The 26,840-nt window shown below is 39.8% G+C and overlaps 1 protein-coding gene across 11 annotated transcripts in view; it reads right to left on the bottom strand.

The window, feature by feature from the left end:
- The window catches only part of MBNL2 (muscleblind like splicing regulator 2), a 106,203-nt gene that overhangs the window by 66,212 nt on the left and 13,151 nt on the right, over positions 1-26,840 (bottom strand). For 9 of the 11 annotated variants that reach the window (XM_033051966.2, XM_033051972.2, XM_033051973.2 and 6 more), the window contains exon 2: positions 1,348-2,176. In XM_033051966.2, coding sequence (XP_032907857.1) covers positions 1,348-1,521 — 174 coding nt within the window. In that variant the 5' untranslated portion in view covers positions 1,522-2,176. Of the gene's footprint in view, positions 1-1,347; positions 2,177-10,727; positions 10,748-23,267; positions 23,514-26,840 lie in introns of those variants that run through there. The other 2 variants (XM_033051967.2, XM_033051968.1) reach the window with 2 other exon arrangements.

The following is a 26,840-nucleotide window of genomic DNA, read 5'->3' as shown; positions in this document are numbered from 1 at the left end:
ACATAAAAACTCCCTTTCACTGACCTGCTTAATTTTGTAAAATCAGAGTATTGCCCACTTGCTGCAGACACTAGTCTGCTTGTTTAAAAAAAAAATTATCCCATTGGCAGACAACCAATACACAAGAACATCTACAAAGAAGCTGTTACAGTTTATCGTGCAGTAATCCATGGATTAAGGTCATTAATAGCCCTCGATGACATACTGCCATGACTCCAAAGGTGCTCTTCTGGCTTACAGGATATACAGAACATAACCCCCTCATAAACATTTCCCCTGAGATACTGTCTTCTAAATCTTCAAAAGAAAAGAAGAAATGAGAAAAAAATAGAAGGCAGATGCCTAGCACAATATCTTGTGATGCATAAAAAAAAAGTTATAATGTAAATAAGCCACCCTGAGTTTTCTTATTTTTCAGACTGATGTTTTCACAGTAAAACAGTTGTTGGCAACTGAAATTTTGATCCTCGGGGCTAAAATAGCAAGCCAAGACATTCTCCCATGCCCGGACGATAAAGCTGTAAGTAAAACTTTCAAAATAAAATCTGAAATTCTCAATTCTACCCTTTAATTATTTATATGAAATAAGCTTTCTCATTCTGTTGATACAAGAACACAAATATATCTTCATAGAAAACACTGTGTACTCCTCAAATCCCAGGGGATCATTAATCATCTTTTATGCAGCACATGAACTACTTTCACAGAACTTTTTAGAATAGTTTTCTAAAGGATGTCTGATGTCATTAGGAAGTCAGAAGAAGCTGATGCCCTAACAACATAATTGCTAAATATCCTACAAATAGGAGAATCCCTTTGCTCTTCCTAAACTTATGCTCATATCTGCACTATCCATACATGTAATTTCCAATGCTATTAACTTACCTGAGTCTCCAATACCAAAAGTAAACAACCTTTTGTGTCAAATCTGAAGTAATGGATAGTCTTTTCTCACTTCTGTTGATCTAAATGAAAAAATCTGCACTCTTTCCATATGATTTGTTTCTTCAGGTCTCTGGGAATGGCACAGTATTGTGCCACTGTGTATTTTCATTTACCATGAAACAATTATAATTCATAAAATGTACTCGGGAGAATACAATTGTCCTACCAGCTGCAACTAATTCTATATCCCACAGTCACATGCAATTTTTGTAAACAACATAGTGACATTTAAAAAAAAAAACCTTAGAAAGAAATCTTACAAGCTTCAGTAAACAAACGTTATGATAAACAACATTTGTTTCAATATGCATCTTACCAAGAACGAATCACTCATCATTTCCTATTTTACTTTCACTACGATGTAGTAGCATTTTCACTATGCATGCAGTTTCTCTTTCTTACCTTTAAGGAATCAAAGCAGGCAATAACTCTTCCATTTTCAACCTGGCAACTTTTAGGGGGGTGTGCAAATTTGCATTCTTCATCAGAGCGTGAACAAGTTCCCCTCTGAAACTGCCTGCACACTTCTAATGTCAGCCATTTTGTGTCTCTTACGGGAGCAACATTCAAAGCCATGATGAGAAGCTGATTTTGAACTTGTAAGTTGCTGTCAGGTGAATTATGCTGAGGAAAATTCCAAAACTAATTTCCAAAACAAAAGGGGCGGCGGGGGGGGATCGGAAAAAAAATAACTTCAATTCCAATTGAAAAGAAAGTTTAAAAAAACAAAGCGGGGGACGATTAACGGCGTCCAACACACACAAAGCAGAGCAAGCAGAGAAAGTTTATCAGCAAGCAGTCACTCATCAATCATTAAGTCCCGCTTGTAGACTTTTGGCTGGGAAAACACATGCTCAGTCGCATTTCTGTCTGTAAAACACGTGGGTTTGTTGATTGTAATCACGGATGCACTGGTTTAAAGCCAAGGTCCGTCAATGCAATGGCACTCCTTGATAGAACAGCACTTCTCTGACGGCTGCTTGCCGATATTGATTACACGAGAAAGCAATGCAGTCATTTGTTCATGTCCCAGGAATAATAATAATAATAATCCTCTTTCTGCTTTCAGTTTCCCATCAACTAATTGGCAAACGGAGACAGCTGAGGTATCTTCTGCCAGGTGTAAGGTGAAGGCAATGTCTGGCTGGCAAAGATGGGATTTTGAGAGCACAGGCGTAGCAGTCCTCGCTCGTAGAAGTGACTCGGCAAAGGCACTTTTTAAGTCACTGACCTGACAAAACAAATACAGCATCAGTTCACGTGCAACTCATTCAAATCAACATTATGAAACCTATAGCCCCTTTTTATCAGATATTATAAACATACAGCCAAAGTTCACTCTTTTTTTTTTCCAAAAAAAACAAAACCAAACATCCTCCTTTGTGAAGTTACACGTGACAAGGGAATAACCAGTTGAAACATGTACTGCAGTAATATTCCAGGCAGCAATCCAAAAGTTGGGAATTATTTAAATAGATGAATGTGGCAGACACAATAATTAGGCAGGCTAGTTGTGAAACAATTCAATCAAATGTGCTTAGTCTCCAAAACTGTATACAAGAACCCATTTCCATTAATTTATCACTTGGCCCTTAAGATTGTGTTACTGCATTATAAGTTATTACTCTTTATTTGTTCTTCCTTGGAAATGAGGATGGTAGCATTCTGCTCAGATTTTTGTGTCTCTATTTCTCAAGGGGAAAAAAAGCAAAAAAAATGTCATTCCAAAATTATAGGAAATAAAACCTTCCATAGGCAGACAATAGAGTTGGTTTTCCTGTTAACATAGAGGCTGTTCTACAAAGGCTTCATGAAAGGGTTCAACCACCAAGTCACCATGCTCCAATAAGTCCTTTCTAACATGAAGCAGTCTTTATCTAAATATTCTTTTGATTTAATTAGCATTTGTGTACCTCTGCAAATACATCCTTCAGCATCTTAACCTCAGATTCCAATATGGCACTTTAACTATTTGGGGACTATAAAATACCTAGGATATTTTACAGAAAAACAGATCTGAAAATCAAAGGGTTCAATACTACAAAAATTTTAACCACTAACTGTATTTCATACAGAGACAGTGAAACCATGAACATGGTATTTCCTTCTATTCAGCTTCAGAGGAACACAACTTCTACTTTGCAAATACCAGCCAGAAACATTTGATGGATTATTTTTGTGCGAGAAAAAAGAAAAGAGGAAGGACTGGAATAAGCGAGATTTTAAAATATGTCAATAAAAATAGTCCTAAAAACACTGTTAGCTTTTCCATGTCAGAACAATTAGCATTCTGTGCTTGGATTCACTGGTCTTAATTGAAGTCAGTATTGCTAGTTAAGTGAGTAAAGAATTATCCACACCCAGTTTCAGGATCACATCCCAGTTCTGACTTCTAGGTCTTCACATCAAAAGGCTACTTCACATCAAAATTGCTACTTAGCAATGCTACCAGAAGGGGTTTTACTATGTGACCAACACTTATACCAGAAATTCCTACTGCTAGCATGAATAAAGGCAATGCAATACTAATTGCTCAAAAACTCAGTTTCAAGTTCAATGTGCAGTAAGATGAGTCTGGATGATACTTAGCTTTAGCCGTCATAAAGAACAACAAGGGGCAAGAGAATCAGTACATTTTGAAATAATTCTATGCAATTATAGTACAGTTCATAAATGACTAACTCCTCAAATTAAATATTCCATCAATGTTGTCTGACAGCATCAATGAAGAATGAGATTAAGCTGAAAGCATACAAAGAGGTGAGAAAATACTCTTAACTGATGAAAAGGAAAGAGAGGAGGAAAGACAAGAAGAGCCTCTCCACAAGGGCTTGTTGAGCTGATAGCTTGTTGGGCTGATGATTTAGCTGGCTAAATGTAAAAAAGGAAATACTCTCCCTAGGGCCACACATTCCAATTCAGAAATGTCAGTAATGGTTTTCAGTAATAGATGTAGGAGACAGACAGAAATTTTGGGAAAAGGGTAAATGTTATGCCGCACACTGCTGAAAGTCACAAGTAGTAATACTCCGCAGGGCTGCACACCATAAAAATTGACAAAGCTGGTTCTCAAGTAGTAGGTGTTAAGACTGAAAAAAACCAGACACAGCACGTGGCAGCAAAGCAAACAGCACACAGCATAGAAATGGCAGTAGCCAAGGTTTTCAAAAAAGAAGTGCACAGCAGAATCACATACAAATTTGTGAGACCACAGCAAGAATTCATACCAAAAAGCATTTGGGGTTGGAGGGTAGAAGAGTAAAACACAGTACCATCCCATTTCTTACCCTCATGTTACATGAAGCTGTTCTAAAGAAAGGGAAGCATGAAAAGTTTGTCTCATAAATCTACATCTTGTCAAACATAATGCCTCCTGATTTCTCAAGTCACCAAGTGCCTCAGGAGTTTCTACTGGTGCAAACTCAGGAGACAGAACTGAGTCCTTTCTGAAGGAGGCCGTGCCTTCAGCAGAAGGCAAGTGCAAACCTAAAAGGTGAGGACAGAATAATTTGGAGTGCTTCACCCCTACCATTTACATGACCTACATGTTCACAACCACATGCTAGGCAGCTGTCATACCTCCTCTGCCCATCACCTGCACCAGGAGGATGAAGGAAGAGAGGCCACCTTGAAAACCTGAACATGGGGGACGCAAAACGAGAAGAGAGGAGAGAAAAGACAAAGCAGGGAATTAAATTATGGGAGAAGCCAAGAAAAGTAGAATTCAACATATGAGGAAAGTGCTCAAGAGAAGGAAAAAATGGGAGTGGAAGGTAGAAAAAGGAAATGGCTGGTTGTGAAACAAAGGAAGGGAGAGACTTCATAGGAAATGGAAGAAAGATGGAGAAAGGTTGTGAACACTGAAAGAGAGTGAAATTCTAGAAGGAAAGCAGAAGAGACTGTGGTTACAGGGAAAAATCTAGCTGTTTGAGTAAACAGGGAAGTAAGGGAAAAGAATGTAATTTACATAAGAAAATATAACAACAACTAAAATAATCATCAATAAAATGCCTGCCAGGCCACACATCATTATTAACATCATAGCTTACGCTGACCTTGTGTGTTGCAAAATCCACTAATTTGGAGAAAAACAGTGGCTCCAGCAAATGCAACTCAGCTCTTCTTCCCACTATTTCTAATTGTATCCCAACGTATCAGCCAAGTTAGCTGTCCTGCCAAAACCAATGGTACCTCACCAGAATAAAGCTCTCAGCACCAAGTATCCCTTATCCTGGCAGAAGGTTTTGTTTGCTTGATTGTTTTGTTTAGTTGTTTTGTTGTTATTATCATTAATGATCCCAGCTCAAGACAACACTCCCCACTGGAGTGAAACAAACTATCAAAACTTACCAACAATTGAGCTGCAAAATATTCTTACTGAAGATGAAGGAATACTCAACATAAGAACAAATTCTTTTTGTCTTTTTTCAAATATTATGGCTTATTCTCAGTCTCTCACACAATTGAATCAATGGAATTGATCAAGAATGCACCCTTACAAATGCAGTTTTCCATAGGTTAAGTGAAATGAAATTCACAGACATGTATTTGTAAAAGCTATTTAGCTTTGGATGGTTTTTAGGATAAGCATCACTTCCCCTTTGCAGAAAGCTAGCAAGACATAGGAGTAGAAGGCCTTTGTTATGGTTAAGGAAAAAAAAATCCTTTTAATTATTAAACACTACAAAGTACACAGACACTAGAAGCCCACAGTAAAACTTCTCAGAGAAATATGGGGCAGACAACCTCATCTTTGGTAATTGCAAGTGAATACAAAGCCCTGCCCTATTACAAACCAGTTGGATCTTTCATCTGGAAAACAGGAGCTCTTGCTATCTACAAAATATGAGGTACTTTGGTACAGTAGTTTTACTTACCAGCCAGATTATGTGGCAATGGATTATGCAGTATCTGTCTAAAAGTGAAGCTGAGACTTCCTGGACATGATGCAGTCATGCTTCAGCAGATAACATGTAGTAATGAGCAAAGACCTCATCTTCAAAAGTCATCTCTGCAAGTGATGACTTCCAGTAAAGGAGCAGTCTTCTACACAGTCTCACCACAGATCTCTAGAGGAACCACTAAGTCCACTCAAAAGGTGTTAAAACAGTTTTACACTTTTTGAGGTTCAAACACTGTATTATTCATCACATTAAAATCTTCAGTAAGAGATGTCAAGACTGGGGGTCAATTTATTGCTCCTCCTGTCAAAATTTATCAACACAATCCATATATTTCCCCTATAAATATACCAGAAACTCAAGAATTAAAAAGTTAGAAAACCCTCAGTTGTACTTAAAGGGGATTGTGCAGTTTTAAGTACACAAACCCTTCTTTCCCAGATAGAAGAGATGGACTAAATATAACTAGCCTCACAAGTTTGATGATTTGTAAACAGTGCTCTGTTTTAAAAACAAGGAAACAAAACCAAAACACCCCCAAACCCCAGAGACTCACTATGCTGTGAAAGCAAGGTGAGCCTTCTCTAGGTCACTAGCAGGGAGACAGGCTGCTTACAGTGCTGCCCAAATTCAATTAAACATATCAACTCACATGACACAAAACTCACCTTCAGGACCTATCTACAGCCACAAAAACTGACCTGCTGGATACTCCAATGCCAATACAACGCATTGAGAACTTAGTTTTCAAACCCAGCATACATGTACTGACACTCTTCAGAGACAAACTGTTTTCTCAGCCAAATGTGAGATCTTTCTCAGGAAGACCAATGTCAACTCTCTGACCCCAGGGAAACAATACTGTATAATTTTGAGCTCTTGGCCAAAAGCAGGTTGCTGCTACAACTTCTATCCATTTACATATAAACAAAAACTCACGTTGCATTCTCCCAGAAAATCATGTTCCTAGTCTTACATTTCAGAAACTTTTTAACAAAGAAACAATAACTCTGACCACACAGGAGACACCAGGCCCAAAGAACTTCACGTCAAAACTTTAAGGTCTGGTTGGAAGTTGGAAGCAGTAGAAAACAGGCTGTCTACCCTTAGACAGGATTAACCATAATCATCACTTAGCTCCACATTCCACAGCACAAGTTCAGAAACCAGCAATGTCTTGACCACATACTACTATAACTCAGATTCTCATTATGTTCTTTTTTGTTCAGGAAATAAACTGATCTCTAAAAAATAAATAGTTTAGCCACTTCTTTCAACCTAGACTTACTAGTTTTGAATTAGTGATTTTACCTGGGTCAGATGATGTGGGATGAAACACAACCATTTCCAGATGCCTTGAGACATCTGAAAATACAGATTAACCCATGTGCCCCACACTCCACAGATTCATCTTGAGACTACTGACAAGAACTGTGTTCCTTCAAAAAGCTGCTGCTTCTTCAGCAGTTGACCTATTTGCAAAGGAAACTTGCTTTGCCTTTCACTATGTTTACAGACAAAACCCAGTGGAAAGATTCCCTGCATAAGTTTAACACAAAGGAATGGTTCTGTAACCAGATCAAGTTATGTATCCTGAACATTTACAATGGAAATGCAGATATTCAAAGACTGACAACTACTGAACCCTCACCCTTATTCCAGGAAAAGGCATTCAAATCCCACTAAGTCACCTCCTGTTTGCAGCTGCATAATGGACTCCAGTTTCAAATCATTCAGGATACAGACATATGTTTAGGAGACACTGGCAAGTGCTGTAGTCCAGAAGACGTGGAACTTTGCTTCCATTTTTCAACTAAACCTCATTGTCACACTCTTAAATGTCTTTTTTTCTCCCCATTGTTTTTGCTGTAAAAACAGAAGAGAAGTTGCCCACTAAAGGACAGCCACAACCCCACAAGCTCACTCCACTGTTACTTTAAATTCCAGTTACTTGCCATTTCCTTGACTCCCCTGTGAAGTTCTGTCTTGAGCTCCCCCAAACTCCCTGCTGAGGAAAGCAAGACTGCAGCTTAATCCCAAGGCTACAGCTGGCTCCATTCTGATCTGCCTCATCAGGTGCAGAATAACACAGCAGCACAATGCCCCTGCTTCACACATGCCGGCCAGCTGAACAGAGACACGGCCATGGCTCACATCCCAATCCTGATGGAGCTGGGAGCGGAGCAGGCAGGACAGGGCACTCCACCTGCAGAGGTTGGGCTCCTCTTCGCAAGCACCTTTAGCTACACTGCTGTATCCCACAAGACATGCTCCCTGACCCTGGAAAGCAAGGCTAATTTAAGCCTCATTCTGCAAGATCCTCCACTAGCCAATACAAAGAGGATCAAAAGATGCCAACTAGAATTACAGTAATCTCACGACTATAAGGCGCACCCTTTTGACTAAAATTTTCCCCAGAACCCGGAAGTGCGCCTTATAGTCCAGTGTGCCTTATCTGATGGACAAAGTTCAGAAATTTGCCTACCCAGAAGTGAGAGCTGCGAGCCACAGGGGGAGCCGGCAGGGCCATGGCTGCCAGGCGGAGGCGGGGCGGAGCAGCGGGCACGCCCCGGCCCCGTGGAGGCGGAGCCGCCCCTCCAGAGGCACGCCCCGGCCCTGTGGAGGTGGAGCCGCCCCTCCAGAGGCACCCCCCGGCTTTGTGCAGGTGGCACGGCCCCTCCAGAGGCACGCCTCAGCCCCGTGGAGGCGGCACGGAGGGGCAGCGGCCACAGCCCGGCCCTGGAGAGGCGGCACGGAGCAGCGGCGGGTATGCCCCGGCCCCACCGGGTACAGGCGGGCCTGGGGGCCCGCGGCACCGCCCCTGCTGAGTACAGGCGGGCCCGGGGGCCAATGGCTGCCGGGTTGAGGCGAGGCCTTGTCCAGCAACCGCATGGGGGGAGCTGGGGGCGGAGCCTCACTGCAAAAATAAGTGCGCCTTATAGTCTGGTGCACCTTATATGATCTATAAAGTTGAGAATTTTGCTGACTCCCGGGGGGTGCACCTTATAGTCCAGTGCGCCTTATGGTCATGAAATTACTGTAAATTTTTAAAAAAAGTAATTTTACAGACAAATAATGTGACAGTCAGCATGCTTGTTAATCATGTTTGAATAAACTACATCTTAAAGAATGAACATACAGGAGATTCTCCTGTGGTGGATAGGTTTTTCTCATCCCAACAAAGTAAGGAAAACAGGACCAGAAGTGATGCAACAGTACAGAGGTATCATTCGTCAGTGAGTACTATGTCAACTTTGTGCCTTTTCTCTTTAAACCAATTCCTAATATTCATATTTTTTGTATGTACTTTTATACTAGATATCTAGCAAGACTGGACAATGCACAGTAGAGTTCAGCAGTGTCTGCACAGTTATGTAAAAAGATAGCATTAAAACCAGAATCAAGCTTTTGGCTCTCTGCACTATTGCGGAGTCACAAAAAACAATAATCCCTAAATTCGAGAAACAAGAGAAAATAAGACAGGTTTCCATGAAACATCATCCATTCTTTGATGGCAAACAAAACTTGCAAACATTTCTTTAATAATTTTCACAGGTTTTTTTCCACTTTAAGATGTTAAGCAGCCTCCATGTGACATTGAGGAAACCAGTATTGCTCAAATGAGGAAGAAGTCAGAACTGTTGTATCGGGGAAGCAGCCCAATTGTTTAATCAGGTGGCTGGTAGCCAAAAACACTAAAATTGTAATCCTGGGTCTTGTATTAATTCAACATAAACTAGCTGAAGTCGGAAGTGACAGGACATACAAAAAAACCATTATTTATTTGCTTGACTTGGAGATCAACTATTGCCACATCTCTTTGTCTGTTATAGAACCAGCAATGAACACTTGTGAACTGTAATTCAGATGAACACTTTACACAGAGACAATCCTAACTATTTTAGTTAAGCTGACTGAAGTCCAGGGACAGACTAGAAAACATTAGTCTGCCTTATTTAAACTGAGCATGACCTTCAAATCAGTTTTGCTAAATGAGCCATGTCTTCCTTGTCACGATCACTAATGTGCCAGGTTCAGGCTTTTGAGTATGTCCCCCACTATTTACAGTATGGCAATGAGCTTCTCGTAAAAACCTGCCGCTTCCCTTTGAAGCTGACTTTACAATATAATAACACTCCTGTCCTTTGTCCCCAGGGAAGTAGGTGAGGAGGAAGGTGTACCACCGACTGTGAAACAACTGACACAGCCTGGGACCTTTTCAGCAACCCACTGTACTACTTTGCTAATGGACCGTGAAATATTTCTGCTGAACTTTAGGCCAGTGGATGACTACAGCCCACAAGAGTATTTTCTAATACCAAAGTGCTTCGAAGTCATGCTGGAAAAACTAATGCTTATTATGCTTCAGTTAAAGTGCAATTACAGAAAGAGTTTTCTTCTTCTAGCAAACTACTTTTGTTTTTATTCTACTCCTCCTGTCTTGGTTTGTATCTTCTCACAGTTTTTAACTTAAATGCTTTCTAAGTCCAAACTAACCTGCTTTTATCCTCTAGGTGCATGAATTTCATACACAAAATTCTGTTCCCACCTTGACAAGAGGGCAAAAGCAATTTCTGTTTCTGTGCCTCGGCAAGCAGAGTTAATCATCCCCGGCAGCAATGACGTTACCACTTGGCCTCTTGTGGACACAAATGTTTTGCTTTTGGCAGAGTGCAGCACGTAATAGCTATTAATCAAACCCAATTCCCCAGAAAAGGGTACCCCACTGCATTAGGAGCTTCCACTCACACTCAGCTGCAGACAGCATTGTATTTATGCTTTTTTAGGACTGTAAAATATTTATAGAAAAGTGTGCTTATGTACAGTGAAATTTTTATAGACTGGCATGGAGGGAACGCGTGATCAAATTACTGTTCTCACCTGCCAAAGGACCGATACCATGCTGTTACACAGGAGCACAATCTAAAAGAGCTCAGGCTGTTGTCAATTTTCTGTTTTCTCCAGTCCAGCTTTGTGCTAAGACAAGAAGGTAGAACTCTTGCCGAGGTATTTGTTTATATGACAAACAGCATCCCTTTGCACTGAAAGACAAGGATAAGTCTGAACAAACCAAGGACTGTATGTAAACTAAAGACATGTTGAATTCACAAGCTGTACATGTTTTAAGACTGCCAACAGCATTATTAATAATATACTCCAGCAAATTACCCGGCTCTGGGAAGTTGCATGGCACATCCAAACCAAGCTCCCGAGGCAAGGGCAGCAAGAGCACTACCTAATGCTATTAACTTCGACTGCCTCTCAAGTGCTAAAACCATTTTGCAGAACAGATTCCTTACACTAAATTCAAGCAGCATCATTGTTCTGAGATAAAATACCTGCATTCCTGTGCCATTTTCTCCACCTTTTGCCTGAGTACAAGATAACAACACACACAAGGATGACCTTAGCAGATGAGACAAAGGGTCTATCTTGCCCAAACTGCAGTCTGTGATTATGGTTCACACTAGACATCTTCAGGAGAGTACAGAAGAACCAGGGCAGGCAGAGCGTGTTAATTTCCATGAATTTTTCCCAACAACCTGTAACGGATGTCTTTGTATTTAATAGGTCTCACTGAATTTTTCTTCCATGGATTTCCTCAACCCCTTGTTCAAATGCTGCTCTGCCTGAAACGTCCTTTATCATGTGCATGAAAAGTAGGATACCAAGAGGAAGCCTGACTGGCTCTCACAATTGTAGACAAAAGCATACTCAGGAGAGGAGCATGGATAAGGAAGGAAACACTTCAGGACTTCTTTGGTGATTCACAAATACTTGAAAACCACATTTGGAGCTGGGGAGTAAGATGACTGATTACAAAAGCCTTCGAGAGAGCCTGTCTTGTTCTACAGTACTCCGGAACGTGTTAAACTAAAAGCTCCAGCAAAAGCGGAGCCTGGAGAAAAAGACTTTTAAAACCTACCACAAGAGGAAGAAACACCAAACCCCCTTCCTCTGCACCCAAAGCTGCATCACCTGGCAACACTCACAGAAGCAAGGATCTTTCTTAGCAATCCAGTGGAGAAGGAATACCTGAGAGCCTGCCTAAAGGAGCCCAAGCAAGGCACTCTTGCATTCTACCTGAGCCAAAGCATTTCACAAGCATCTCAAACCTATTTTGGTTGCCCAAGCAAGCTTTCACCAGAGTCCATTTTATCACAAGGATTCAATTCCCCTTTTGCTCCATTAGCAGCGTCCATGTAACACACAACACCAGTTTTATTTACTTCCAAAACTAAAGAAATCTTCATGAAACAGAACATATGCAAGTGCTTTACTGCTTAAATATCTCACAGGACATACTGCAAAGCCTGATTAGGTGCCTGTGCCAGAATACTTCATATCTTACAGCAGTTAAAAAGATGGAACAGCAACTTAACTTTAAAGTCACCTATAGAACAGCAGATAATTAACAAGTAGCTTCAAAGATTTTTTTTTAAAGTGTTTTTATATTAATATGCAGACAGCAGTTGAAATTTCCCACTAAAAGCTATTTTTTAAAGACCTTTTCCAGCTAAGAAAAAGACAAAAATGTGAGGTTTACCATGCCCTTGAAGAAAAAAAGGTAATATTTAACAGGTTGGTCTCTACTGGTCTCTTCTGAAGGTAGGTTGCCTTTTTGTGCTTTAAACAGAGATGGTTTCCTGTCTGATTATCTTTGGTCCTCCAAGGTGAATAAAGAAAATATTTAATCATGTTCCATATGAAGATGACAGTATAAAATTTATTTTCAAAATTTATGCATTTGTTCACATGAAAAAACAAACAATAAAAACCCTAAACAAAGCCAACACTTAAAACTTCAAAGGCTACCTGTGTTGTATTTCACAATACATAATGCAAGCTCATTCTTTCTGGAATAAAATAAATTTGCATTTAGTGAACCACTCTTCAGTTGTCAAATAGCTATCACTAGTTCAGAAAGAAAATGCTTTTCCTCTAAAATAGTTTTTGCAACTGGTAGCAGAAAAAAAAATAAGAGCTTTTCTCATATGACTTGCAACTACTGGTGAATGTCTGTTTTCCTGGAAGTCTTGAATACTTCTATTTAATCCTGAGGCAAATAATGGAGTTACAACTGGAAGGAGTGCACAATAATCATCAGCAGACATTGCCTACAAAGTAAACTTTATTTTTTCCTGAGCTCCACGATGACGAATTTTGGGTTTGGTGTGCAGTACTGCTACTGACCTTCCTTTTTGCTTGAGCACCAATTAAGAAGCACTGACCCAATAAAAATGGGTCATATCGATCTGTTGTTTTGATTAGTGTAACATGTCTCCCTCAGTCCAAAAAGCTCACCACCCGTTGCCACTCGAAGAAAGTTACTTTTCAACTCAGTTTCATTTTAGAGAATGACTTTTTTTTTTTTTTTTAATTTACAACTAATAGTAGATAAAGTACTTAAACACAGAAAGGCTACACAGAAATAAGCTCAGAAAGTTTACTGGCCTAAAGTAAGGACACTGGATGAGCTCATACTCATTTTTCTAACATGTGTATAGTTCATTCGTCTGTAAGAGGACATACACTACATTCAGGTTTCTGTCAGGGAAAAAAATCCTAAAACACAACAAAAAACACAGCCAGTATCTTTGAAAAGCAACTTCAATATATAAAGTCTTTGTTCTAGTTTCTCCTAGCTTAGAAATTGAAAAGGGAATAGATTTAGGCAGCCATGCTGACAGGTTAGGCAGTGTTAATCTATGTCTCAGAGCCAGGCATGTCTCCACCCCTAATCAAAAATTTTCTCAATATTCAAATTACAGCCTCTATTTTAACTCAGCTATTTATTGTGAAGAGAGGAGTAGGAAAAAAAAATATCTTAAAAACGCTGAAAAATCGAGTGCTTTCCCGCTTTGACACAATTGCAATGTTTTGCAGTGAAAACTGAACACATTTCCTATAAATGGTTCAACAGAGCCCTCTTCCAGACCTTTTTCTACTATCTCTGCTTACCTTAACTGCAGGGATTTCTCCATCCTGCTGGGGATGGCAGAACAGGTAAGCACAGCCTGGCATTCGCCAGCACTTCCAAAGCAACAGAGATGCATCTGATAACTGAGCACAAGCAACTGGCTTTTGGCAAGTGACAGTTTTCTGCTCACATTGCAGTGGAAATTTTGGACTGGTCAAAGTAAGTCTCGACATTTTTGTCCTCTTCAGAAGCTTAATTCATTTGTTGTAGCTCAGGCTTGGTGGCAAAAGGATATTTAAAGACACACTTAGTTTTGCACTTTACAGTATGTATTGCCTTACATAACTTCTGTGTTAAACCATAATTTAAGAGCTCCTTTAAACCATGCACAAATATCAACTCGATATACAACACCAGTTTTGAAAGATGATACCAAAATTTCTGTGTTACAAAGTGAATAAACAGCAAAAAAGAAAAAATAAATTTGATTTGGTCAAATGAGTGACATCATCAATACCACTCAGAGATAAAAAAACTATATAAACATAAAAAGTGGACTGTTGCTGTTATGCTTACACATACTTCTATTCCAAAACCCAAGTCTTCAAAAATGACTTAAATGTGTGTTTTGAATGTACCTCATTTTAGTGCAATATTTGCTTAGCTTGTAAATAAGAGATTTTATAACTTCTAACCTTCAGCCTGTACATGCTCTGGTCCCTGACACCTGGTAGGAACTCCTTCCATTTCATACAACATTTTCAGAATAAAACAGATGAGACATAGAATCAAACTAGACCAGAAAATAAAACCCAAACAAAACAAAACAAAATAAAAAAAAAAAAAACAAAACAAAACAACCTCCCTGTCGGTCAAAGTTATGCCCTCTAGTTTACTGGCTGCAAAGTTTGCACTACCAATATTTGGTTTTCACAGAGATAACCACTTTATAACAATGCATAGGTTCTAGAAATCCTGAAAACCTACTTAAATGGTTCTTCACCACATTTATCCTTCTGCCCACCACCTGAAAGAATAGAAGCCATTTATAGCAACTGAACAGGACTGTCTGCTACAAAACAACAAACCCCCCCCCGAAAATACAAAAGATCCCAACAACAAAAAACCCCACAAAACCAAAACAAGAACAAAGAAACTCCCCAAAAAACCCAAACCAAAACAAATCCCCCCACAGACCCACCAAAAATCCCCAACCTCCCAAAAAAATTATACTCTGAAAACATAGAAAAGGGAGCGACAACAAAGATGCAGTGGTATTCTAACTCTATGCTTTCTCACCAAAAAAAGTTTACTCAATTTATACATTGAGGGAGTGGTCAACTTAATTATCATGGTTCTGTAATGTTGAATAGAAACCCACAATTTAAGATCCCATAATTTTTTACCAGATGAACAAAGTCCATCAGGAAAACAATTAATGAATAATCCAATAATCCTGCATGATGTACCCTAGATTTCCTAACTGCAAAACTGGAGTCAAAATAGCCACACAAATTAAAAAAAAAAAAAAATCAGAAAAATAGAAACTTGTCCACAAATTTTAAAGTTCTGTTTCAGGAAAATCATTTTTACCTTCCAGTGAAGCACTTCACAGATGGGTGAGATACAGGTGGTTATTCTCACCAAAGCAGAATATTGCCACTAAGTCTGTTCTAATTTAATTTATCTTCAACAAAAAAACCAACAAAACCCCCTAAACCATCGCCACTTTATACTGATTCCTATTACAAGAATCATCAAGTTCAAGAAGACAACCCTACTGCAGCACAGCTATCTCTTGCCCATTTCACCGGAAATCTGAAAACATCAAGTGCATTTCATAAAACCTTATCACCTACAAGTATGTTTACAAGCAACTGCCAGTTTTCATTAAGGACTGCAATTCTGACAATGGTAGGGAAGAGCTAGGAAATACAAGTCCTAAAAACTCAAAACTGAGCAAAACGAAAGCAAATTAATAATCTCATCTTTGTAACCTGATGATTTTTATGGAACCCAGTAATTGTGGTGACTTAGGCCTTACGGATGTTAAATTCAATTTAAAAGAACATCTAAAAGTACTAAGCATTTGCAGACAGTATGAAGACTAAAGTCAGAGCAGAAGTTCACAACAAACTCATAAGATTAAATATTATTTTACTTCTAATTATATACGGTAATTTTCATAATTAGGTTTTCCAAGAGAGTTTCCTTCTCTGCTTTGCAACAATAGCCATAACCAGTAAGACAGTTTGCAATTAACATAAAATTTTTGCGAAGTCATACCTGAAGCCAACTGTGAAGAGTTACAAGAGCATCTCATGATAATGAATTTACTGGGTGATAAAATGACAACAGTTTTAGCATAAAGATAGGCACAATAATGCAGATGAGGGAAAAAACTGACAAATAATGAATAGCAAATACACAGCACTAGGTTCCAACAAGGCACTGCTACAGAGGGAAGATCATGTGGACATTAGAGCAATTCGATGAAGACTCCAGCAAAATATTCAGCAGCTGATAGAGTATAAAACAAGCAGAACATTTGGCACTATCAAAGGAAAACAAAAAAGAATTACACTAGTGTGCATAGTCATGGAGCATGTAACTCTGAAATGATAAAAGAGTGAGAGAACAGTAACAGCACCATCAGCACTGAGGAAAGGCTTACATGTACAAAGAGGCAACAGCGAGGTTTCTGACAACAGAAAGAATACAAAATTCACACAGACTGATGATGAGGACCGCCAGATTTTGACTAGGACGCAGGGAGTGTTCAGTCATTTACCAGTGGGGAAGCCATGGAAAAGACAGCTGGTTTTGCACACAGCAAACAGCACAAGGGTGAAATTAAACAGTAGGTGATGTGTTGAAGGTCAAAAATACCAACAAGTTAAAAAATAACTTTTCAATTAAAAATCAGATTAGTCATCAGAATCTACAATGGCTACTATGTCCAAGAAGCAAAGCCCCCCTCAAAAAGCTTCTCAGCCCAGGTAGTTCGAGCCACACACCAGTCAAGACACTGATGTCTTCTGCCTTCATCATTTTTGGAGGGCAGCTCCTTACAAGCTCTGCAACCAAGACAGGCTCCAAATCCATAGGAACACACTGATCCTCAAGCCCCACTGCAAGAAACTCAACACTTTCATCTCCTATTTCAAACAAATCTATTTCAGAGATGACAGACTCATCCCACCTGGCTTTGAGCATTTCAATGAGTCATTGGTGACCAAAAAGCACTACCTCCTTCACCCTCCTTGTGCCAAAGGGGAGACAAGCACCTGAGGTCACCATGAAGCCACCAACCCAACTGGACAGACACATGCCCACAAGGACCAGTAGATGGATTGTGCCACTGGCTCTGCACTCCAGAGGAAGGATTTACCAACTCGAGAGAGCAAACAAACCCAAACACAAACACGTTTGCTCTTGGACCTTACTCTCTCGCCTCCTCAAGAAACTGGGGAAAGAAGCTGGGACAGAAACAGTGAAAAACCAGAGGGATGAGAAGGACTGCATCCCTCCTGCCCTAGAGAAGTGTCCAACCAGTTCTGGCTCCACAGATGAGGTCCAGGTCCAGAATACAGATTCAGTCGCAGGTATCACTCTCCAGCTCCTCCCACCGAGAGGGATGTTGTGGCTTCTTACCACTTAGGACCTTTTACACCAGGGATTAAGCTGAAGGCTTGTTCCCCGCTGGCGTTTCCACTTCAAAGAACTGCTACTGTGGATACTAAAGCCTTTGAAAGCAGCCTCTGCACAGTCCTGAACATTAAATGAGGTCTTTAAAAAAAAGGAGTGGGGGGGAAAGTGGAAAGTGCACTGGCTTTATAAACACATCAGTGGGGCCACTTTCAAAGCCTTTCATGCCATCTTCAATGTGACAGAAAATCTTGGCGTTGTTTTAGCCACCACCCCAACTGCCTTAAAATTATGGCAATAAAGTAATCCATCCTCAAAGTGTTTTCCAGCATTAGCAGAGGGGAACTAAAATACACAAGGGAATTTTAAAAAAAGAAAAATACACACAAAGCAAAAAAGTTTTTAAAGACAAGCACTAGACTCCAGGACAGCGGCGCGCCGTGCTGCCAGAGCATGTTCAGCATGCCAATAAGGACTGCAGCACTGCAATCCCCAGCACCAGCAGCCCACGCACCGGCGTCCTCCTCTGCAAAAGCCTCATGCCAGCTGGAGGAGGTCCCCAGGCCACACCACTTTTTGGCTACAGGGTAAGGAGATGAAGGTGGGAAAGCTGGCATTGGTCTCCTCACGGCAGAGAGAGGCTGTAGCAGGGGATGCTATGCTACAGGTTAACACAACCATCAGAGAAATCCCATATGTGTTATCACAGCCTTTTAAGTAAATAAGAGCGAGGCAGTGCTGAAGTCCTGATTCATTAACTGGGCGCAGAGGTACACTCCTGCCAGCAGTGAGCCTGCCTGTCCTGCCAGGGGCACAGCCAGAGGGGTCTGCTGACAAACCAAGGCAGCTCTAGGCTTGAAATATGCACATAGCTGCTGATAACAGCACTGCAGATAGTCTGAAAAGCAGAAGGAAATATCAAAAAAAAATTTTAATGGACTAAAACAGGTTTTGCTGTCCTACGAGGCAGCCAGCTTTACCCACCTCCCACAGAGAGCTGCCAAAGGAGACTGTGAATGCACAAGTCTGACATGCTGAAACCCAGCATTGAAACATCATCCTTCTGAACAATGGAAAATAATGGAAAACTTGCCACTTGGAAATTGTAGGTTAGTGTTAGACTAAGTTCAAAACATTGCCCATGACACCTATAAAGTACACAAATCATGACAGATTCAGAAAACTGGGGGCTGGGGGACCGAGCCATTCAACACACCTGAAGTATATATAACAGAGCAGTAGGGGGAAAACAACCCAAAACAACAACATAAAATTCCTCAGAAGCTCAAGTTAAAATGTATTCAGTCTGGATAGGAATGAACACTAGAGGGTTAAAAAACCAAAAAATTATTTGCCAGGCCTCATAAAAACCATACTGAAAAGTTGCCTTCAGAATTCTCACACACAAAAAAAAAAAAAAAAGAAAAAAAAAAGAAAAAAAAAAAGTCTAACCAAATCCTAGCTTTCTTCTCATCTTCCATAAAACTACCACAGGAGAACATTCCTGCATTTTTCCTTACCTGTACTCTCTAATTCTGCTTACTGTCAGAGGTGCTGTATTCCCTGCAGGAGAGATTTTACAGCTCATGAACCTCCAGACTGACCTTGTCTCTATTTATGAGTTCAGCAGTGTATGGTGCCCAGATCTTCCCAAAACACTTCCCAAAATGTTTATCATCCACTCAGAAACGGATGTAAAAAACACACTGATCTAAAAGAGAAAAAATTAATAGACTCTGATATGAACCATCTGTTCCTACTTCTTGATCCTTCTTCTTTATGCAACGACTGTATCACTTAATCCCTCACACTGTCTTTATTAGCTATTGTTTTTTTGTAGCACAAAAATCAAAGATGAAAAATTTTATTTTTATGAGTGTGTGTATATTATGTGTGTGTGTATTTGTGGACATATATATAGGTATGAAAAAGGAGGGAGGAAAAAAAAGGAAAAAATAAAATTAATCATAGAGAGAGCATGAACCTCTGTGCTTATCAATTTGTTTACAGCTGAGCTCTTCTAACTGGCAAAGTTTCAGGTATCACAAGCCCACCAGATCTTTTGCCAGACTTACGACTCCAAGAATCCTACAAGTCTTCTTCAGAAGCGGCAAACTGCACACTGGCAGTTCTCAACAGCTTTGGTAATCATCAGTAGCACAAAGAGTCCCCTACATAATTAGTATTTATTTGTGTTAGTTATAAGGATTTTGCATATAATCCCCTGTTAGGTATGCTCTTCAATCTTCACAGCCCCAGACTTTTCCTTTTTTAGCATGCCTGAAATACTGAGCTAAGAACTTGACATCGCCAGCATTATCGGAGAGAGAGCTCGGTGTTTTAACGGCCCAGTTGCAAAAGAATAATAAAAAATTGTGGTGATTAAGAAGTTGGCAGATTATAGAAAGGGGCTGCATAACTTCTTTCTCCTCATGCACTCTCTACTTGAAATAGAGCCACGAAGTTTGGTTTTAAAAGAAGAATTTTCAAAAAGAAGCCTCTGTCTATCAATAACCAACAACTGTCACTGCATTTGCTAATAATGTATAAGGAGATTAGTTTAATTAGTCAAATAGTTCATAGTGCTATTATTTGAACTAGTTTTCAGCACTGACACTCTCTTGAAATGAGTTTTATTTTCCTCAGGGTATAATTTCAGCCTGTTTACAGACCAGTTACATAGCACTGGTGCACATTAGTTAACCATAACACATTATATTAAACATATTAAAATCAGATTCACAATCAAAGTTTTAAAAAGAAAATACATACTAAAAATTATAAAACAAGTGATTTAGTTCTCTTTTGCTAAAATTTTGCAAGAGCTATATTAGTAAAAAAAGGAAAAAAATAATTTGACTTTTAAAAAAGCGTTTCTTCCCTGGAAGAGAAAAACCAATCCTAAAAGTCAGAAATTTCTAGTAACATTAGGAAGCATGATACCACTAATAGCTATCACGTGAAATTTAACTATTACCAATGTGTTAAAACTGTATGCAAAAAAGTTAATATGTAATTTAAATTAAACACTCTCTTTCTTATCTCTCGGTATTATAAAAACTGAACATTTTACAGAGCTTTTACAAATAAACACAGTACAGATTATTTCTGACATATTTCTGAGCAACAGAAGAAGATTCATTTACAGTTGAGGTGATACCCGAGTGCCAGAAATCCCATGCAACATTAAGAGCCATTTTTCTTGCTCAGGAAAAAAAAAAATTAAAAATGGTAGAACATAATTATCTCACATTTCTGTAAAATGTACACTTACAAACTAAGAAGCTGATTTGCCTTTATAAACCCTCTAATGTCAAGTACTATCCTTCAGGACCTCTAACTCATTAGAAAATTCTATCTTAGGAAAATAGAGTAATTCCAAACAAAGTAATTGTTCCTTGAAAACAGACAGACCGCACATCAGAAGGTGACCACACTAATAGCTCTGATGAAATACACAGAGTAATTAAGCAGAAAAGATATTACTAAATGAAAGGAGACACCAGAATCTGGTCTGAAATACTTTTATAGATGAAATAAATGTAAATACAGAATATTTAGTACCATCTCTACTCTCTAAGAAGAATGTTCATTTACCTAACCATATAAAGTAGCAGTATATGTGCACCTTGACCAGGAAATAATTTTTTTAATCCTTTTGTCATTTGATTGTCTATCAGTAGTTTGACACAAACTACTTGAATAAGTGATGAATGCAAATTTTCACTCTGGTAGTCAGGCATAACAAGACAACTCTAGATATTGTGATCTACGAGGTATGGAAAGCAGACACTGAAATTATCTGAAAGTAAGAGATTGTCTCAAAACAGGAAACTGAAAAGTTTTTCTCTGAAAGCTGTGCATGAAAACAGTTTTATTTGCAAAAACTAAATATTTGTCTCATGTTTTATAGCTTGAAAAAGATCAGTTTACTTGCTTCTAATTATCAGGCTTTGCCTCACATGTTTAATAGAGTCTGCACACAAATAACACATTTAAGCATCAATAGTGATAGAGAGTCAGACATATAAATCCACGCCCTATGGATTTGTAATAATAATAATGTTGTAAATCCTGATGTGTTTCATTTGTTAGCAGATCTTGAAATTCTCAGAAGGCACAAGGTTGTTCTTACTTAGAAGACCGTAGCATTCGAAAATAACTGCTTCATGAACTGAGTATGTGTCAACAACCCAGCCACACGTCTCCAGCAAGTACTTGGCCAGGGAGCAGGGAAGTGGTATCAACCTTCTTTGAGCAGGGTCAGCTGTGAGGAGCTGGGAGGTGACATTAGGAGTTCTGAGTACATGTCCTGTACTTCTCCTTGAAAAATGGGAGGGGCAACAGGCACTTGGTCTATGGACAGTTGGTCTAGAAGGGCCTACTTGCCACAAGACTGTTAAAACTCATCTAACTCATTCCTAGGATAAAGGAAATCTTGAAACTTTCCCCCCAAAAATTACATCACTGGAAGTTTTTTTTTTAGGCAGCAAAAGGTTCTTCTATCTGATTTCTCTTTAAGAAACTGATCTTTAGTCTTCTTCAGTATATGCATTTATTTTTTCTATCAACATCTTGGCTCAATGTAAGTATATATATATGCAATGTACATGGATATTACAGGATAAATAAGAAGACAACATTATCTTGTTGTCTCACCAACATGTAATCTTAGGAGTAAAAAAATTTTAAAACCCAACTATATTACGTAGTGTACATATAAATGATGCTGCTGTAACACAACTGAAGTTAGTGTATTAATTCAGATCACTAACTGGGTGACATCCTGAAAGGCACTGAGCACCATCAATACATATGGCAGTCTGAGAAAGTTGAAGAGGCTTCAGCATATCACAGGATGGGAAATGTTCTCAGAGCATTCCTGAAACACAATGGTAAAGTTTGTTTCCTATCTAATAAATAATAATAACAACTAAAAACTACAATATTCTCCCAGAATTTTACAGACTTCTGCCTAAATATCTCTTCCTTCTCTCTAGAGCATTTAACATAAATCTTCTCCATTCCTTCCTGAGACTCCTCCTCTGGAAGAAAGTTGATGTGCCTTAGCACAGTGAAATCATTGCTCTAAAAGCCAGCCTGCTCATTAAATTATTCTGCTAGCTGTGTGTTCTCTCATTAAAAATGTATAAAGATCAGATAATTGCAGCACATATTATTAACCTTGTTTTCCTTGTTTTCATGTACAGGTTCTGTTTTGCTGCCTAGACAAAGACCTGGAAAGGGCAGTTTTCTACAATAAGCTAAACTATAATATGAAAAATTCCCCCAGCTTTCCCCGAAGAGCACAAGGAATCACAGCACAGTCAAAAACACACATACTTTTATAACAGGGTAAAATACTGTAATCTCGTTGTATACCCATACAAATCTAAAACAGGCAAGCAGTCTTGGCTTTAGTTAAAGCTTCTGATAGGGAATTATTTAGATCAGCCAGTCTAATTCACCTAAATCTTCAAACATAGCTGCTATAAACTTCAGATTTCCAGGTTGACTCCTTCTCCTTCTTAAAGCTAGGCTGCCCTTCCAGACAGCAACCCAGCTAAAAATCCAATTAGGGTAGCAGCACTTCTGAAACACACTGACCTATTTCTTTTTTTACTTGTTTTAATATGCATATACTCATGTTCTATTTCTAAAGAGAGCTATTTACACTGGAAATTAATACCCTCTGAAAACAAGTTACCATAAAATCCACCTATTTCACCCGAACAGAATCCATTCACGGGAGAAACAGTGTTTCCCCTTACTCCCCCCAAGCAACATATACAGTATGCAGTATACTGCAGCAAACTCTTGAAACATTCGATAAAAGACAACGATCCTCCTACCTTGTTTAGCCCTGTCTATTCGACACATTCCCAACGTGAACAGGAACATCTGATATAAACAAACAGCCATATCTTTCCCATCGCATCATGGCAACTAATTCTCACATGAAACGATGAGCAGCCTGCAATGTTTTGGTTTTTTTTTTTTTTTTCCTCAGGAAGCCTTGTGACTTATCTGGGGATTTTTCCTCAGATGATGAAGCAAAGACACAGCCTAAACTCTGTTGCTGAAAGACTGCAGCCCTTCCTTCTCACAGAGCCCTCCCAGCATATGGCAGCCAATCACACCCAGCTTCGTCAGCCCTACTGCTCTTAAACTGATCCTAACGGGATGATTGACACAGCAACACAGCACTTCTAATGTGTAAAAACAATGCATCCATACCAATGAACCAGGAATTTCCCTTGCACAGGGAAGGAGTTTTACTGCTGAGGCAAAGCTCCATGAAATAACATATGCAGCAAAAGCAAACAACTCCCTTTCCTTCCACTGCTACAGCAGCCTCACCATTTCTTGCATAAGGATTTTCAAAGCTTTTGCTGATCGTAAATGCATGCACAAACAACATTTCTGAAACTGCAAAACTGCAGTGGTGCTGTTTTGTTTGTAAAGGTGAGACATGCACCATAATAAATCAAACCATCTCTCTTTTTTTATTTTAACATGCAGCCAAAACACACTCTGATTCAGCTAGTAATATTCTGATTTGAATACTGCATAATCTTATGTGCACTGTCTGCATTTAACAGCAAAACAACCATAACATCTATTCGATTATTTCAGACTGGTTGTTAGGGACTGCAGGTATGGGATGCTTCTCAATGAAAACACAATCTATATGATGGTGTTTCAATTCATATCCATGGCAGACAAATCCCATCAGCAGCATCTAAACTGAAATCCATGCAATTAGCTTGCAACTGTTGTTCATTTGTGTCAAGGTTGTAGCATAAGGACTAGGATAGCAGTTGCCATTTTCAAGTCAAGCTGTGGGCAGATCAACACACTTGGTACACAAGGTCTGCTGTCAACCGTTTTCCTATATATTTTTCTAAAGTTTTAAAACATGAGAACAAAGCAGCCAAGGATTATTAAACAGCAGTTGCAATTAAGAAAAATACAAAAAGAAGCTTAAGCTGAAAGTCAATCTTTATCCAAAAAGGGATAAAGTTTGCAGTGCAGAAGTATCTCAGGCAGCAGTTTAGGAAATTCAAGCCATTACACAAAAAATGTGTAAAATGTGTTTAAAATGCCACTAAAAGTTCAGAAATATGAATAGACAAGAGGAAAACAAAGCTCTCATTCACTGTCAGCTCTGTCCCAAGGCCCCATTGTTTCCTGTGGACTATTTTGCATATTATAAACACAGCTTCCCAAAAATCCATTATTCCTCTATCCAGCAAGCAGCAACTCTCTTTTGGGCTCTACCATCTCCCACACAATTTGTGAAAACTCTCCCTTTCCAGGCATGGCTGAAACGTGTTCCTGCCAAGAAGGCTCCTGCCAGCCAGCCCTTACTTTCTGTTCCTCCATTCTTCTCTATTCTGCCCTACATCAAAAAAAAAAAAACAAACAAAAAAACCCCAAAAAAACTCCCACCAAAACCAAAAAGCCAGCCCCCCTCCAAATAGTTGATTCTGGTGGGTTCAAGAGACCCTGGGGACAAGGGTGGCAACTCCACCCATTATTAAGATGGCTTGCTGCATCTCATCAGGATTTTCCACATTCTTTTGACTCTGCCAAACTTGAGCTGCCCTTGTTAAAAATTTTCCATGCTGGACATCTGCTGCAGGATTTACTGACTTTTCTGCCAAAACACAGTTTGCCTATTTCTGAGATAGCCTAGACAAAAACATGTTGCTCTGCCATCCTTATAAGTCATTGGGGAACACTGGCTCCTCTAGCCATGTTGGGGCAGCCTTGAAATTTGGCAAAGTGCTGACCCCTTGCTTTTTGGATGTTGTTTTTGAGGGGTGTTTTTTTAATATATCAAGGGTTTTTTATATGTTTTGCTATGCATATGAAAATATTTTCCTATTTGACAAAGCTTTAAAACCTGCCAATATTCAGCTGACTCACAGCATCTTTTTAATTTTTGTTGCTGATCCCTACAGCGCAAATCTCGGAAAATGTTCTGCAGCAAGCGTCGGACTCCTTCAGCCATCCGTCCATATGTGGCTGGAAAGGCACCAGCCCCACAGTGCGACTGAGCATGTAATGGGCTCAAGTTACAGGAGATTAGCAGGATTTCCCCTGTAACTGCTGCTCCCATCTGCCAGAGAGCAGACATTGGAGCTGACAGCAGGAAGACAAGCTCGCCTGTTGCTCTCATGACCCTGCGGCCGGTGCCCCACGGACGTGCGCGGGACAGGCCCTCAGAGCGCTGCACAAGGGCCAGGTGGGCCCGAGCTCGGCTGGGCACAAGGGGGACAGCGTGATGGCAGGGGAAGGCAGGAATAGGTGCAAGAGCCAGAGCCTGGCTGGTCTAGTCGAGCAGGTCACAACACAGAAGAAGACGGTGTCCCTGCCAGAGAAGGGAAAGCAAGCAGCACAGGCAGCAGCAGTCAGCAGGAGCCAGCCGCCCTCTCCCCAGACCACAGGCACATTCATACCACAACACTCACAGAGAGCTTCTGGGGCCCATTAGTCCGCTCCAAAAGAGGCAGGAAACTTGCAAGTTCCCTCAACCCTTCGCTGCTACAAACCCAAGGCGAGTCACTAACACAGCCCCCGAAAAGGTGTGGGCTCAGCACCGCCTGCACAGCCCAATTCCAAGTGCCACTGCTTCCCAGCACACACACCGGTCTGCAGCCTCTGCACAGCTTTAACTGCAGTCAAATGGGGCTGGGCCACTTCCAGACAGCATTCCTAGGACTCCCAAACCACAAACACACAGCCTCACATCCACCCAGATCCCTGTGTGGGTTATTATATCATAGATTCTCCCATCACAAAGGATCAGAAGAACCTCAACTCAATTGGGTGCACTGAAAATACATCACACCCCATTTGTGAACCCTTTAACTAAGGCCCATCAAAAAGTTCCAGAGAAAACACATGCCCTTTCTCAAAACCAGCACTGATTAGTACCATGATAAGGCATAACTTCATGGACTGCAAAAAAAAAAATTAAAAATAATTGTTCTGTACATTGAGGACTGAGTAGTTCTCAAATGGAGATGTGCCCATGCACCCATTCATTTTTCATATCAGTTACAAAGAAAAAGGCCAGAATTTCAATTTTCAGTCTGATCTATACAACCATATTATATATTTAATTGCGAAACAACATCATCTTAGAGAAGCTGAGAAATTCAGATGTCAAACTCAACAAAGAATAACAAAGGTAAATTCCCAACTCAGAAAATGCCATCTGCTCTGCCTGATATGGTCCTGTAATTAATGAACCAAGGGAAAAACGCTCCTATGAGTGACTATTACACACAATTTTCTGAATGGTCTAGATACAACTTTTGGAGGAAAGTGGACTATTTTAGAAGTAATAGAGAGGAGGAGAACTGAAGAATGCAGAACCCACACAGTTATTTTTCCTTCCTTACTCTTGAATAACA

Source organism: Catharus ustulatus, chromosome 2 (assembly GCF_009819885.2).
Source record: "Catharus ustulatus isolate bCatUst1 chromosome 2, bCatUst1.pri.v2, whole genome shotgun sequence".
Classification (NCBI taxonomy): Eukaryota; Metazoa; Chordata; class Aves; order Passeriformes; family Turdidae; genus Catharus; species Catharus ustulatus.
This window is presented reverse-complemented; position numbering and strand designations above follow the sequence as displayed.